The 13,549-nt window shown below is 38.2% G+C and overlaps 1 protein-coding gene across 3 annotated transcripts in view; it reads right to left on the bottom strand.

Moving 5' to 3' along the window:
* The window catches only part of kdm4c (lysine (K)-specific demethylase 4C), a 30,810-nt gene extending 21,454 nt beyond the window's left edge, over positions 1-9,356 (bottom strand). Inside the window, exons 1-10 of one of the 3 annotated variants that reach the window (XM_048197637.1) lie at positions 9,218-9,356; positions 8,373-8,551; positions 7,396-7,571; positions 6,887-7,001; positions 5,356-5,549; positions 5,176-5,225; positions 4,970-5,073; positions 4,714-4,851; positions 3,661-3,854; positions 549-715 (exon numbers count right to left, since the gene is read on the bottom strand). In XM_048197637.1, coding sequence (XP_048053594.1) covers positions 549-715; positions 3,661-3,854; positions 4,714-4,851; positions 4,970-5,073; positions 5,176-5,225; positions 5,356-5,549; positions 6,887-7,001; positions 7,396-7,571; positions 8,373-8,516 — 1,282 coding nt within the window. In that variant the 5' untranslated portion in view covers positions 8,517-8,551; positions 9,218-9,356. Of the gene's footprint in view, positions 1-548; positions 716-3,660; positions 3,855-4,713; positions 4,852-4,969; positions 5,074-5,175; positions 5,226-5,355; positions 5,550-6,886; positions 7,034-7,395; positions 7,572-8,372; positions 8,564-9,217 lie in introns of those variants that run through there. The other 2 variants (XM_048197636.1, XM_048197638.1) reach the window with 2 other exon arrangements.
* Positions 9,357-13,549: the final 4,193 nt, after the last annotated feature.

The following is a 13,549-nucleotide window of genomic DNA, read 5'->3' as shown; positions in this document are numbered from 1 at the left end:
TAGATGGATAGAAAGTTCAAAAGAACAGCATTTATTTGAAATATAAATCTTTTGTAATATCATAAATATCGTTACTGTCACTTTTGATCAATTTAATGCATACTTGCTATATAAAATGTTTTCCAAAAAAAAAAAAATCTTACTGACCACAAACTTTTGAACGGTAGTGTACATTTAATTTTAAGAAGAAAACAATTTATTTAGAGAATTTTGGATTATTTTTGTTATTTTTCCTGACAGGCCTGACAAAAATTTAAAAACTAGGTCAATTGTGTATATAGTGAACATAGTGTTAATTTACATTCTGTAAAAATACTGATGTTATGAACTAGGACTTGTATGAAACAAAATGCTGTCTGAGATACTGATTCTGGCGAACACAAACTGTATCTTAATGTGTGTTAACAGATCACAGATTATATTCAAGAATCAATAAAAATGCAAATGTATTTACATGAATTTCTGAATCAGAGATCAAATGCAAACAGCGCAGCTTTGTGTATTTGTGGAATGTATTATGAACTTACAAAAATAATAGAGATACTAGCCTTTTAATTCGGTTGAGTACTGTGATTCTTTTTGGTGTTTCACTGGGTCTTCGTCTTCCTTGTCTTTTGATGTTAAAGCTGCCCCTCTACTCCTCCGACTACCTCCCTTCACTGGTGCGGTGTCCACAGTCTTCAATCGTTTGGAGCATGTGCGTGAATAATGGAGACTGTTGACAAAAAAAAAAAAAGATGAATCACCCACTGTCCACTGTTTTTTTATAATTATCATTCAAAAAATTCTCATAGAGAAGACATGTGGGTATTTGGCATCATATGGCTCTATGTGTTTATAACTATAATAGGTCTGAGAGTTTTTAAGTACTTTGTTCAAGTACTTAGACTTGAATGTTAGGCAAAAACAACAGGTATGCAGGCCTGTTGTAGGCTACTTATTGTGGCTTCTTAAAATAACATGACAATAACAAATGTCAGTACCAGTGTTATTTTAGTACTATTTATATAATATTGTAGTATTAATATTTTGAAATGGCTCTTATTTTTATATTTTCAGTTTTCATTTTAATGTTAGTCATTTTGTTGTTCTTTTGTCATTCTTCTAAATATTTCTATTTAGATTTAATTTATTTTATTTCAGTTTTAGCAAAATAAGTTGAAGTATTAAAATTATTTCAGTTTGTTGCCAAAGAAACATTTCTAATTTTTGTTTCTAAGTTTTTTTTTAAGTTTAAGTTTTCCATCTAATATTTATATTTTATTTAAACTTTATTCCAATAAATAAAAATTACTTTTAACAATTTTAATTAACAATAAAACACTGGTCAGAACCTCAAGTGGAGATACCCTCCAAATATCTGTTCTATCTGTCTCTGCTCCATGCTAAACAGAGGAGGTGAAGGGTCTTAAAGTCACCATGAAATCAAAAATGACAATTCTTATTTTTTTACAGAATGTTGCAGTGTTTATTATAACGGAGTGTCTATTTACACCAAGTTCAAACAGCCCGCTTTGTTGGCAGATGCTATTTACCCTAAATCCATCCACCATTGTCTGATTGAGCCAGACAAAATTACATAAGAAATCCCACTGATAACAGGATCAGTGGTATGGAGTGTAAGGCGGCTGGCGGCAAGTTCAAATCTGGCTTTTTCCAAACTCATTCTTCTCCCTTTTCCCATTGCATATCAGCTCGAAGAGGAGTTTATTTTGAATAAGAATTAAGAAAATATTTGAAAAGTGGAAATAAAGTGCCTAACAGTATTTAACAGTGGGAATAAAGTGTTTAACAGGCAAGGTAAGTGGTAAGCACTTTATGGATAGGGATAAGTAATGTCCCAATAAAGCAGCGTCCATTTATGATTTTAATAAACAATCATATACACTGAATATGTTGTTATAGTTGCATACTGTTTAATATTATACTACAATAAACTGAGGTGCAAATAGTATCTGCCACTATTTGCACTAAGTAGCCTATAAATAGTATCTGACTATTATTTACACTTTGTGTGAAGAAAATACTTCTATTTTTACTTAGTGTAAATAGCATCTATCGCTATTTGCACTTATGTAAATAGCCGCTTCCTTATTATAAATGATTTACCCATGCACATCATAATCTTTAATCAAAAACATTAAAGGGAGAGTAAGCAATTTGTTCCAGAAACATTTTTTGTTATGCTAATTGAAAGTTTCTTCACGCCCTGATAGCAATCACTAAGTAAAAGGTGCTAAAGAGGATGTTTTGTTTTATACATTTTTGCAATATTACTTGAAACTGTCTTTACTAACTGATAAAAGACTGTTTATTAGGTGCACTGAAAGGAATAATATTAATATACATCATCCATGCAAGAGGTAGGGCCTTAAAAACATCAGCCAATGGCCCTCTAGCTTGTCAATCACTGCTGTGACGTTCCTTGTGAAAGACGTGCGCGGATTGGCCCTCTGGCTTGTCAATCACTGCCATGACGTTCCTTGTGCTAGACGTGCGCGACTGCGCGCTCCAGTAACTTTCCACACTCTACAGGCGCCGCATGCAATGTTTTTGTCAGGAGACAGGAGTATCAACTGCAGATTACGAGTTACCTGCGGTGAGTCCGACATAATGAATCCACCAACACGACACAGCGAATGCCAGTGGTAAACACTCGTGTTTCAATATTCGCGCACGAGTTTTGGGAGGCATTCCCTCGAAATGAGTTGTGAAGGAGCATGGGTTGTTCTTACGCATGCGCTCATTTCAAAAACTCACTAACAGTCTTTGGTTTCTCAGTCGACGAAAAGATCCTCTTTAGCACCTTTAAGTGGTCTAAATGTATTTAAATGTATATATCGTCTGTGGAAAGTGTAGGACCATAAAATGTTTGTCCAATCATTGCCCTCATTCCGAGAGCAACGATACAACATCCTACCTGCCTGTCAACGTATGTATTTCGATATCCCTGTGCACCCTGCTCACGCAGACATCATACGTCATCAGCGCGTTTCATGCTATGCAAAGTTAGACAGACGTCAGTCATTGAGCACGCATACAAAACAGCAGCCACCTTTTACAGTTCTTCCAGAACCAGAACATTTAGCTTATGCTGCGTTCAAGCCATAACTACTGTCATTTGTAAGAGATGGAAACCTGTGACGTTATACTCGGAGCAGTTTTATGCACTTCAATGACAACACTATCAATGCCAAAATGAATCTGCGGCAGTCAGGTGGTACAGGTCAGCTTTCTTATGCTTTTTCTATTGCTAGCCTCTCTGAAAATTACCTTTAACCTCCCCTCCCCCTCTAAACGGCATCTCATCTCTTCATGACGTATGTATCAGCGGAGGGTGGGACTAAATATCCACAACTGACTGCAAACTGGCATTCAGATTTAGTTAGCAACACCCAACTTTTACTACGATCTAATCATTTCCCATCCCAAGGACGAAATAAAGCCCCGACCTTAATTTTTTTTCTCATTCAGAAGCCGTTTCACTCGGATATACATCACAATAGGGAAGAAAGACCTTCACAACCTCAGTTTCATGCTGATTATTAATAGACTTATTTGTTGCTCAAACTATTGTAGTTGACCTGAAAACTTACCATAGAAGACAACAGTATTTACTAATACCTACTATAGCGATGCTTGTTGAAACCCTGATAATACCTTGTGGTGGAGGGTGCTTTCCTGCGACGTCTCTGAAGCCAGCTCTGCAGCTCTGGTGTGGTGCTGGGTGTGGCCAGGGTGTGATCCAATGGACATGAGTCTTTGCCTTGTGTCCAAGCCTGATAGCGATCTGGCTGGAATCGTCTGACAAACGGATCCATGGAGATCTTCACCATGTCCTTACTGCATGTACACTGCAAGAAAACAGATTTTCCACAGATGTAAAGTATGAAATGTTCACCAGCTGTAGATGAAGGAACAGTAACATAAAGTTGCCAGATTTACATCAGCAACAGCTGTTATTAAAGGGTTAGTTCACCCAAAAATGAAAATTCTGTCATTTTTTACTTACCCTCATGCTGTTCCACACCCGTAATACCTTCATTAATCTTCAGAGCAAAAATTAAGATATTTTAGTTGTACTAAAAGCTGTACTAAAACATATTTAAATCGGTTCATGTGAGTACAGTGGTTCAATATTAATATTATAAAGTGACGAGAATATTTTTGGAGCGCCAAAAAAACTAAATAACGACTTATTTAGTGATGGCCGATTTCAAAACACTGCTTCAGGAAGCATCAGAGCATAATGAATCAGTGTGTCGAATCTGCTGTTCGGAGCGCCAGAGTCACGTGATTTCAGCCGTTGGCAGTTTGACACGCGATCTGAATCATGATTCGACACACTGATTCATTTTGCTCCGATGCTTCATGAAGCAGTGTTTTGAAATCGGCCATCACTAAATAAGTGGTTATTTTGGTTTTTTGGCGCTCCAAAAATATTCTCGTCGCTTTATAATATTAATATTGAACCACTGTACTCACATGAACCGATATAAATATGTTTTTAGTACCTTTATGGATCTTGAGAGAGGAAGTGTCCATTGCTCCCTATGGAGGCCTCATGGAGCCATCGGATTTCAACTAAAATATCTTCATTTTTGTTCTGAAGATTAACGAAGGTTTTATGGGTGTGGAACGGCATGAGGGTGAGTAATAAATGACAGAATTTTCATTTTTGGGTGAACTAACCCTTTAAGTGCTTCTTAGTACCTGCGTGGCAACTTTTCCATAATCAATCCACCGGATACTGGCAAAATTGGTGGATTCAGCACAGTTAAAGCCGTGGTTGAAGCCAGCATGGTAACCATACGGAAATGTGATCATAAACTCCCCAGCTTCCTGTGTTATCTGTAATAATATACCAGTTTATTGTGAAAACATACATGGAGAACTGAGACACAGCAACATTATTCTTAAAACAAAAATAGTGAACTATAATTAAATAATAAATTAGACTGTGGATTGCCTTATCAAATGGTATGCTGTATTTCTTTAGTACAGAGGGGGATATCAGTGTCATCTTATGTCTCAGGAACGCCTCACAGCTTTTAAAACTGTTAGGAAAGAAACCTAAGGACAAAGACACATTTATCATACCCAGTACAATGCAGTATATATATGCTGCACATTCCTTTAAAAGACATCTTTATAGTTCTTCTTTAAAGTTTTTACCTGTAGCGAGACGCTCCAATCTCTTCCCATGTTCTGGAGGGATGGCATACCTGTGAAATCAGAATATTTATTTATAAAGAAGTGTAGAAATTCCTGGTCCTCAGGAGAGGTACAAGAAGAAAGAAGTCCAAATAGAGCTATGCATCCAGAGGAAACACAGAAAACCACAGCAAGCCCTACCAGGATTTGGGCTCGCCAAAGTGCAGGTAGTTGATGCTGTAGAGGTCCATGTCCTCCGTGTGCCAGGAGAAGCTGGTCTTCCACATTCCAAAGTACAGATAGGGTGTGTTTACTCCCTGAATGGACACACCACAGTCCTCCTCGATCACGTCCAAGATTGAGTTCAAGTGCCCGATGTTCCATTCTTCAATATCCTGAGATAAGAGGGGTAAACAACATCTATCAAAGCTATCACCTCCTTACCAGTATACAGCACAAATAAGAAAGTACCATGGCACTACCCAGACTGCAATAATTATTTCTTTTTTTTTTAATGCATTTTCATATTTTTATTTGTATACTCAGATTATCTTAAAAATACCATGTAAATATCCAAGTAATTCATTATGGTAATCATTCATGGTATATTTCAAAGCAGTGAAATTTCACAATACTCAATAATAATTTAAATCACAGCTAAAGAATAACTGAATGGCTGGAATTAATAGCAAATAATATTCTACTGAACACACTCCCATTTTAAATACTCATAATAATAGTAGCACATTAAATTAACACAATGGCATGAGGTCTTCAAGTATTTCTCAATTAAATAAACTATTGCTATAATTTTTTTTCGGAGTGTCTAAGTTTACACTAAGTTTTAAAAAAGACGTGTGGAATTCAACGTCTTCAATGTTTAGGCTTGCAAACCTAGATTTTAACGTGATCGATGCGGGTTTGAATCCGCCTTTTGCCAAGCTCACATTTATTTTCAATAAAAATGTTCTAAAAGTGGAAATAAACTGCGAGTGAGTGTTTAATAATATTAAAAGTGTGATTTTGGTAATTAGGGGAAGGTGTAGGGAGGGTTTTTATTCTCCCAATAAGGCAGCATCCATTTAATAATGTTAATAAATATAATAATTTACACACTATTTATTATCATTACACACTATGAAATTATTGCATCCTGTTAATGTACAAAAATATTGAGGTGCACACAGTATCTGCCAATATAAAGTATAGATAGCATCTAATTACTATTTACTCTTATTGCAAAAAACTGATATTTTTACATGGTGTAAATTACACTATTTTCACCTTGAGTAAGTAGCATATCACTAAGAAAATGCTGCCATTGTCACTTAGTGTAAATAGAATATATTGCTATTTTCACTTAGTGTAAATAGCATCTATCACTAAGAAAATATGCTATTTTCACTTAATGCAGATAGCCGCTGCCAAGTTTTTTCAAAGTAATCATCCAAGCAGTAAACAGTCAGTAATAAAAAAAAACCTGAAAAAAAATAAAAACAGTAATTTTCTATTTTGCTTGTTAATAATGCTGTTGAATTAATATTATAAAAATAACAGTAGTAAGAAGAGTATAATAGACTATTGTAGTGATTTTGCAATAATGGTGATTGTAGCGATTTAGTAACAAAGTACCAGTATTTATTTTATAACACACATGCCATTCACAGTCCATTTGAGGTACATTACTCTGAATGTTCAGAGGACAAGAGATGTGCTCCACCTGCATCCTCACCTCATCGTAGAGTGTGCCGCTCACGTCAGCACCATAGATGGGCGAGACAAATGTGAGATTCTTCCAGTACTTCCTCTCCAGGTCTTCATAGTTCAGGTAGCGAGGTGTGCAGTACCTGAGTAGGTAAATCACACATCTCCAGATGGCCTTAACGAATATAGGTCAATCCATCATTTAAAAGAAAACTCATTACAGAGTGCATTAGAAGTCCAGCACATTACAATAAATAAAACAACTAGGTAAAGGAACCAAATCAGAGGTGTTTGTAAATTGCATGCCATTTTATGAAATTGAAATTTATGGAATTTGTGTCACAATACAAAACTGGTACAACCTGCCTTATCTCTAAATGTAGGTTATGGCTGATTGCTTGAAAAAGTAACCAACAGAGGTACATACTCTGCACAGAATATACACTGCCTGCACCTACTGTGTTTAAATGTAGTTAGAGTAGAAAAACAGTATGCTACTTTAAAGCAGATGTGTGCACTTTTGCGTTTGTCACTTACATGTCACTGTTGGCCAGTCTTCGGAATTCTTGCACAGTGAGCGGTTTCTTCTGGATGTTATACTGGGTAAAGAGTCCTGATTGGCCAGCTACCATCTGCTGAATAGGTGCTTGGATGACGAAATCATCAATATCATCGTAATTGCGACGTGGCTTCCAGCCCTTGGGTGGAATTACCTGTGAATATAATTAAGATCTAATGTAAGAAATGGGCATGCATACACACACACACACACACACACACACACACACGTGTATTTGTGGTTTACGGGGACTCTCCATAGATGTAGTGGTTTTTATACTGTACAAACTGTATATTCTATCCCCCTACACTAAACCTACCCAGAAAACCGTCTGCATTTTATGAATTTAAAAAAAAAAAAACACCATTTAAAGCCATTTGGTTTATGAGGACACAGGAAGTGCATTACATTGTAATATCCATGTCATTATACATATTTGTGTCATCATAAACCATGTATACAGGAACACACACACAGTCCAGACCTTAAATTCATTAAAATTCTTTGGGATGTGCTGAAGTAGACTTTACAGAGTGCTCAACTTACATCACAAATAGCATCACAACATTTATTTCCATCAAGAGGTGCATCAATTTTTGGTCAAGATCTTTTATTGACAATGCAAGAGTCGAGCACTCTGTAAAGTCTAGTCCAGCACATCCCAAAAACTTTCAATGAATTTAAGATCTGGACTTCAATGAGATGTCAATTTATGTGTGAAAATGATTCTTCATGCTCCCTCCCAACCATTCTTTCACAATTTGAGCCAAATGAATCTTGGCTTTGTCATCCTGGAATATGGCCATTATACGTCTTCCTACATGGTTGTTTAAGAAATGACTAGACATTATTGTAACTATTTTTACTATATTAATAATAATAATAATAATATTTATTTATTTGAGTTGTGAGCTTTTACTATCAGTCAAATGCATAGACATACAAACATACCAACCTTGGCCAGGCCAGCACGCTGTGCTCCCTGAGACTCCATATAAACAAGGTATTGGTTGAAGTCCTTAAACTCCTCCATGGTAGGTCTGAAGGTCATTATCTTACAGGCAGGGTTAGCCGGGGCACTTTCCCCAACACCTGCCATCCTGACCTCACCCTCCTGCCTCCCAGAGGATCTACCTGCAGAGCACACTGTATTGCAAATAGACATCCCCTTCACAATATTGACCATACAATAAAACATGCAAAAATATTGTGTTCAATAGCTTACATGCATATGACTGACTGTATAGCCATTCTAATTATTTTCATACAGTGATCTGGGTCCTGATACGAACTATATGCAGACAAATCACCTGACTAGGATTTCATCACTGCAATCACTGACTAAATTAATTTTTGAAGAAATTTGATATTAAAGCATACTTGTGCCGTTAAATAAACCAAATTTATCACTTAATTCAATGTGAATGCACAATGCAGCAAGCCTGAGACTGTCATTTACAAACGACTAGTTGCATGAGTTTTTAATGCAGGCCCACTCCCATAATCTGCTGATAAAATATAAACCAGAAAAGACGGGCTAAATAAAGGTGAAATATACATATACAATCTCGTCGCACAAGTGTAAACTCCCAGCGTTATGATTTTTATCGTACAAGCTATAATGTTTACTGTACTCAGATATGTTTATTTACAGTTAGCTCATTAGCTGCTAGAGTGACCATATTAAATGTCAACTAGTGTCGCTGTCAAAGTTCTTCTCTGAGCCCATAATAGCAAGATGAAGCTAGTTCTGTGCGCATAACACATCTGTGATCTGTCACGTGCATTGATTAGAAATACCTCAGTGAAGTGTGATCGTGGGCACGCAGTCCAGTCCCTTTAAATACCCCAGCTGTTCTACTTCATGACAGCTCTCTCTTCTCACACGATTTCATGTCTGCCTCTCTTCATCTCGCTCTGGGCTTAAAAGAGACCAGCGCCATCTGGTGGGCCGTATGTATGTCATGCAAATACAGTACAAAACAATGCAATACACTACAGCACAATGCAACTTTACTTTATTAATGCGAGAGGTGAAGTTTAGTTTTTGGCATAGAAAATTATGGAATCAGAAACAGCACAGGTATAGTCAAGTCTGTTTGTCTAAAAAATTTAAATAAAATAATTAAAAAATAATGTATTTATTAGGCTATATAGGTCTATAGCAGGGGTGTCCAATCCTGCTCCTGGAGGGCCAGAGTTTAGCTCCAACCCCAATTAAACATGCCTGAATCAGCTAATCAAGGTCTAATTAGGCATAACTTCCAGGGCAGGTGTGTTAAGGCAAGTTGGAGCTAAAATCTGCAGGACAGTGGCCCTCCGGGACTGAGTCTGGACACCCCTGGCTGGTTGCATAAACCACTTAGACTAGTCTTAAAAGTTAAGACGCTAATGTTTTTCTTGATGAGTGGTCCTAATTTTTTTAATTCCGTTACATAAAAAGGTAGATTGGTGTAATTTGAATTAGAAAAATAACATTGATTACCCCTTGGTTAACTGCAACTTGGTCAAACTAGTCTTAAGACACAGTCTTAATAGTGACTAAGTTTATGCAACTGGCCCCTGGTCTAGTTGTGAGCTTGTGAATTTTGAGGGGAAAAGCCATAACTCTGTTGTGGTGTCTTCAGTAGCCAAAAAACAAACATACAATGGACTTATATTGTGCATTTCTATATTAAATTTTAATTATATAAATGAATTGTATTCTGATAAATGCCCCTTTTTACTTTTGAGCCCCTGCCTCTGATGAACTAGAATTGTTGCATTATTAAATGGACTGAGATTCATAAATAAATGTAAAGAGAGTTACAAAAATTAATACAATTCACACACAAAAATAAATAAAATGAGAATTGCAAATAAAAAATGTATTTACAATTGTATCTCATGTCATAAACACAACTCTGTCAGGCATTTGTGACTCACCTCCATTTGTGACTCGCTTCCTGTGCATTTGTGACTCACTTCTAGACTGGGTAAACCCAGCCTGATCTGCCGGCGATTTGATTTCGCCCGGCAACTCAGTATGGAAACCCGTACATTCATTTCTACTGCTTCTGTTACACTTTTGCGGGAACCAATCACAGACTGGCTTATCCACCTTGCTCGCTATTGGCGGGTATAACGATGACGATAGAGAAGCGACGGCAAGCACGACCATCAATCCAATTCCTTTTAACCTCTCCACGATGCTGAATGACTTCTTTAGTTTAGCAAACAAATTGCTCGAGTGGGTGTAAATACCACTCACTTTCATGTTTTTTTTTTTTTTTTGCACAACCTGCAAAAATCGCTTGATGCCATTGCTGCTTCTGCAAACTGCTGATCAATGCTACAAACCAATACAAACTAAACCTGTCTGGAGTTTTCGCTTCGCTCTGCAAGGTACGTCACCCGGATCGTTGATCTGATTGGTTGAAGGACTATCCAATTGCGTGAATAATGCTCGTTGATCACGCCTCTTGTGCAGTAGAAAATACATACAGACTCCCCAGACCAATGTTCAATTTTAAATTGAGCTTGGTCTGGTGATAGCCAGACAAACTCACTTCCTGTGCATTTGTGAATCGATTCCTGCGTATTTGTAGATCCATTGTGGATTTTGAAACATTCCAAATCCACAAATAAGTGGACTCCACCCACCGTCTACTTAAGCCAGTCAGATAACAGCCATCCAATCACAGCTCCACTCCCGATTTGCTTTACAAAACGTTGCAAATCGCTTTTTAAACGGAAACAGTGGTGCGTTGAACTCCCTGTTCTGATGACGCAAGAGTTGCAACTATGGCAGCTGAGAAGGCCATTCTTTGTGTTCTTTTTGAAGAATTTATATGCTATATTTTTACTATAAAACAAACACGTCTTCTAATATTAGGACAAACTCGTCTTCTAATATCTTCAATTGTTGCGTATACCGAGCTGCAGCGAACACATTTGTAAACGACTTTATTTGGACCCATTGTGCGAGCTGTTTATATACATGTTGCTGCTGATTGAGCTGACATTTTTGACACACCCACCAAACAAGAGAAAACGTACTGTATCTCAAACCCCGTTGCACACCGTTTCCAGGAAACATGTCGTTCAACCCGCAAACCGTAGCAAAATGTTGTACACCAGTTTGAGCTTGAACATGCCCCAGTACTGCCTTGCCCTGAAACAGTGTTGCCAAGTCCGCGGTTTTCCCGCAGAATTGGGCTCCTTGTTGCCACAGGTTGTTTTTCATGTCTGCGGGTTGAAGCGACCCCAATAACATGATATTTAGACCCTGGAATGCTAATTTTACCAGGGGAACCCTGCCAAAAAAACACAGATTTTACCCCACGGGATGTGTTTTTTACCGGGGGACCGTTACTGACCGGGGGGTGTTACTGATCATGATGCTTGGGATCTGTGAATGATCATAATTTGTGTGTAATCCTGAGTTTATCCTGACTCATTGATTCTGATGGAAATATAAAGAAGCCTTAAACTCCAATAATCTTTTGTAAACAGGGTGTTTTAACCACACATACAGCATTTTAGCTCGATTTGAACTAATAGAATACAGTTCAGCACTGTCCCAAATGGCAACACTCACGGTCTTCCTACGAGTCCACACTTTCATGACATAATGGCACTTTGACTGACCTGGCATAGTCGTGTACCTTACATCATACCCTTCACTATACCCTGACACACATCTCCCTAAAAATGTAATTACACATCACAACGACGCAGACCGCAAGATCTGTGATTGTTCGGCTTGGTAGCATCGCATTTCCTGTTACGCATTTCCAGCGTGTGACTCAAACTCAAAACAAAGAACAAATAAACCAACTTAGGCAGTGTAATTGCAGAGCAACGCGGGCAGAAATGACTTTGACTATGGCGTTCACCTGACGCATTTGTATAAATGGCCTTAAGTCCACAAGACCGTAAATGCATATGAAATGTGTCATTTGGGACAGGGCCTTGCTTTCAGGAGTGTCCCACCCTGAGTGTAAAGCCAAACGAGTGGTCAGTGCAATGTGGCCGTTATCTGATTGGCTTGAGTAAATGGTGGTTGGAGTCCACTTATTTGTGGATTTGTCTGCATGTCTTGACGCTAGAAGTGTTTCAAAATCTACAAATGCTTACGGGGATGTTCAAATGCACAAGAATAATTCATAAATATGTGCAGCGATTCACAAATGCACAGGAAGCTAGTCACAAATTAATGCTATACAGAGTTGTGTTTGTGACATAAAACACATTTGCAAATATATTTTTTTTAATTTGCAAATCTCATTTTATTTATTTGTGAATTTTATTATTTATTGTGAAACTCTTTACATTTATTTGTGGATCTTAATCTACACTGCTAAAAAAAAATTAAAGGAACACTTGTTAATCAGTTTCAGCTGCTTTGGTGTTAATGAAATTAACAACGGGTGCACTAGATGGGCAACAATGAGACAACCCCCAAAACAGGAATGGTTTTACAGGTGGAGGCCAATGACATTTTTTCCCTACTCATCTTTTCTGACTGTTTTTCACTAGTTTTGCATTTGGCTAGGGTCAGTGTCACTACTGCATAAGGCGATACCTGTACCCTACAGAGGTTGCACAGGCAGTCCAACTCCTCCAGGATGACACATCAATTTGTGCCATTGCCAGAAGGTTTGCTGTGTCTCCCAGCACAGTCTCAAGAGCATGGAGGAGATTCCTGGAGACAGGCAGCTACTCTAGGAGAGCTAGACATGGTAGAAGGTCCTTAACCCATCAGCAGGACTGGTATCTGCTCCTTTGTGCAAGGAGGAACAGGACAAGCACTGCCAGAGCCCTACAAAATGACCTCCAGCAGGCCACTGGTGTGACTCTCTGACCAAACAGTCAGAAACAGACTTGTTTGAGGGCCTGACATCCTCTAGTGGGCCCTGTGCTCACTGCCCGGCATCGTGGAGCTCGATTGGCATTTGCCATTGAACACCAGAATTGGCAGGTCCGCCAGTGGCGCCCTGTGTTTTTCACAGATGAGAGCAGGTTCACCCTGAGCACGTGACAGATGTGAAAGGGTCTGGGGAAGCTGTGGAGAGTGTTATGCTGCCTGTAACCTCATTCAGTATGACCGGTTTGGTGGTGGGTCAGTGATGGTCTGGGGAGGCATATCCA

The sequence above is a fragment of the Megalobrama amblycephala genome, linkage group LG7, assembly GCF_018812025.1.
Source record: "Megalobrama amblycephala isolate DHTTF-2021 linkage group LG7, ASM1881202v1, whole genome shotgun sequence".
Lineage (NCBI taxonomy): Eukaryota > Metazoa > Chordata > Actinopteri > Cypriniformes > Xenocyprididae > Megalobrama > Megalobrama amblycephala.
Note: the sequence above shows the minus strand (reverse complement) of the source record. Positions and strands in the feature narration are given on the sequence as shown.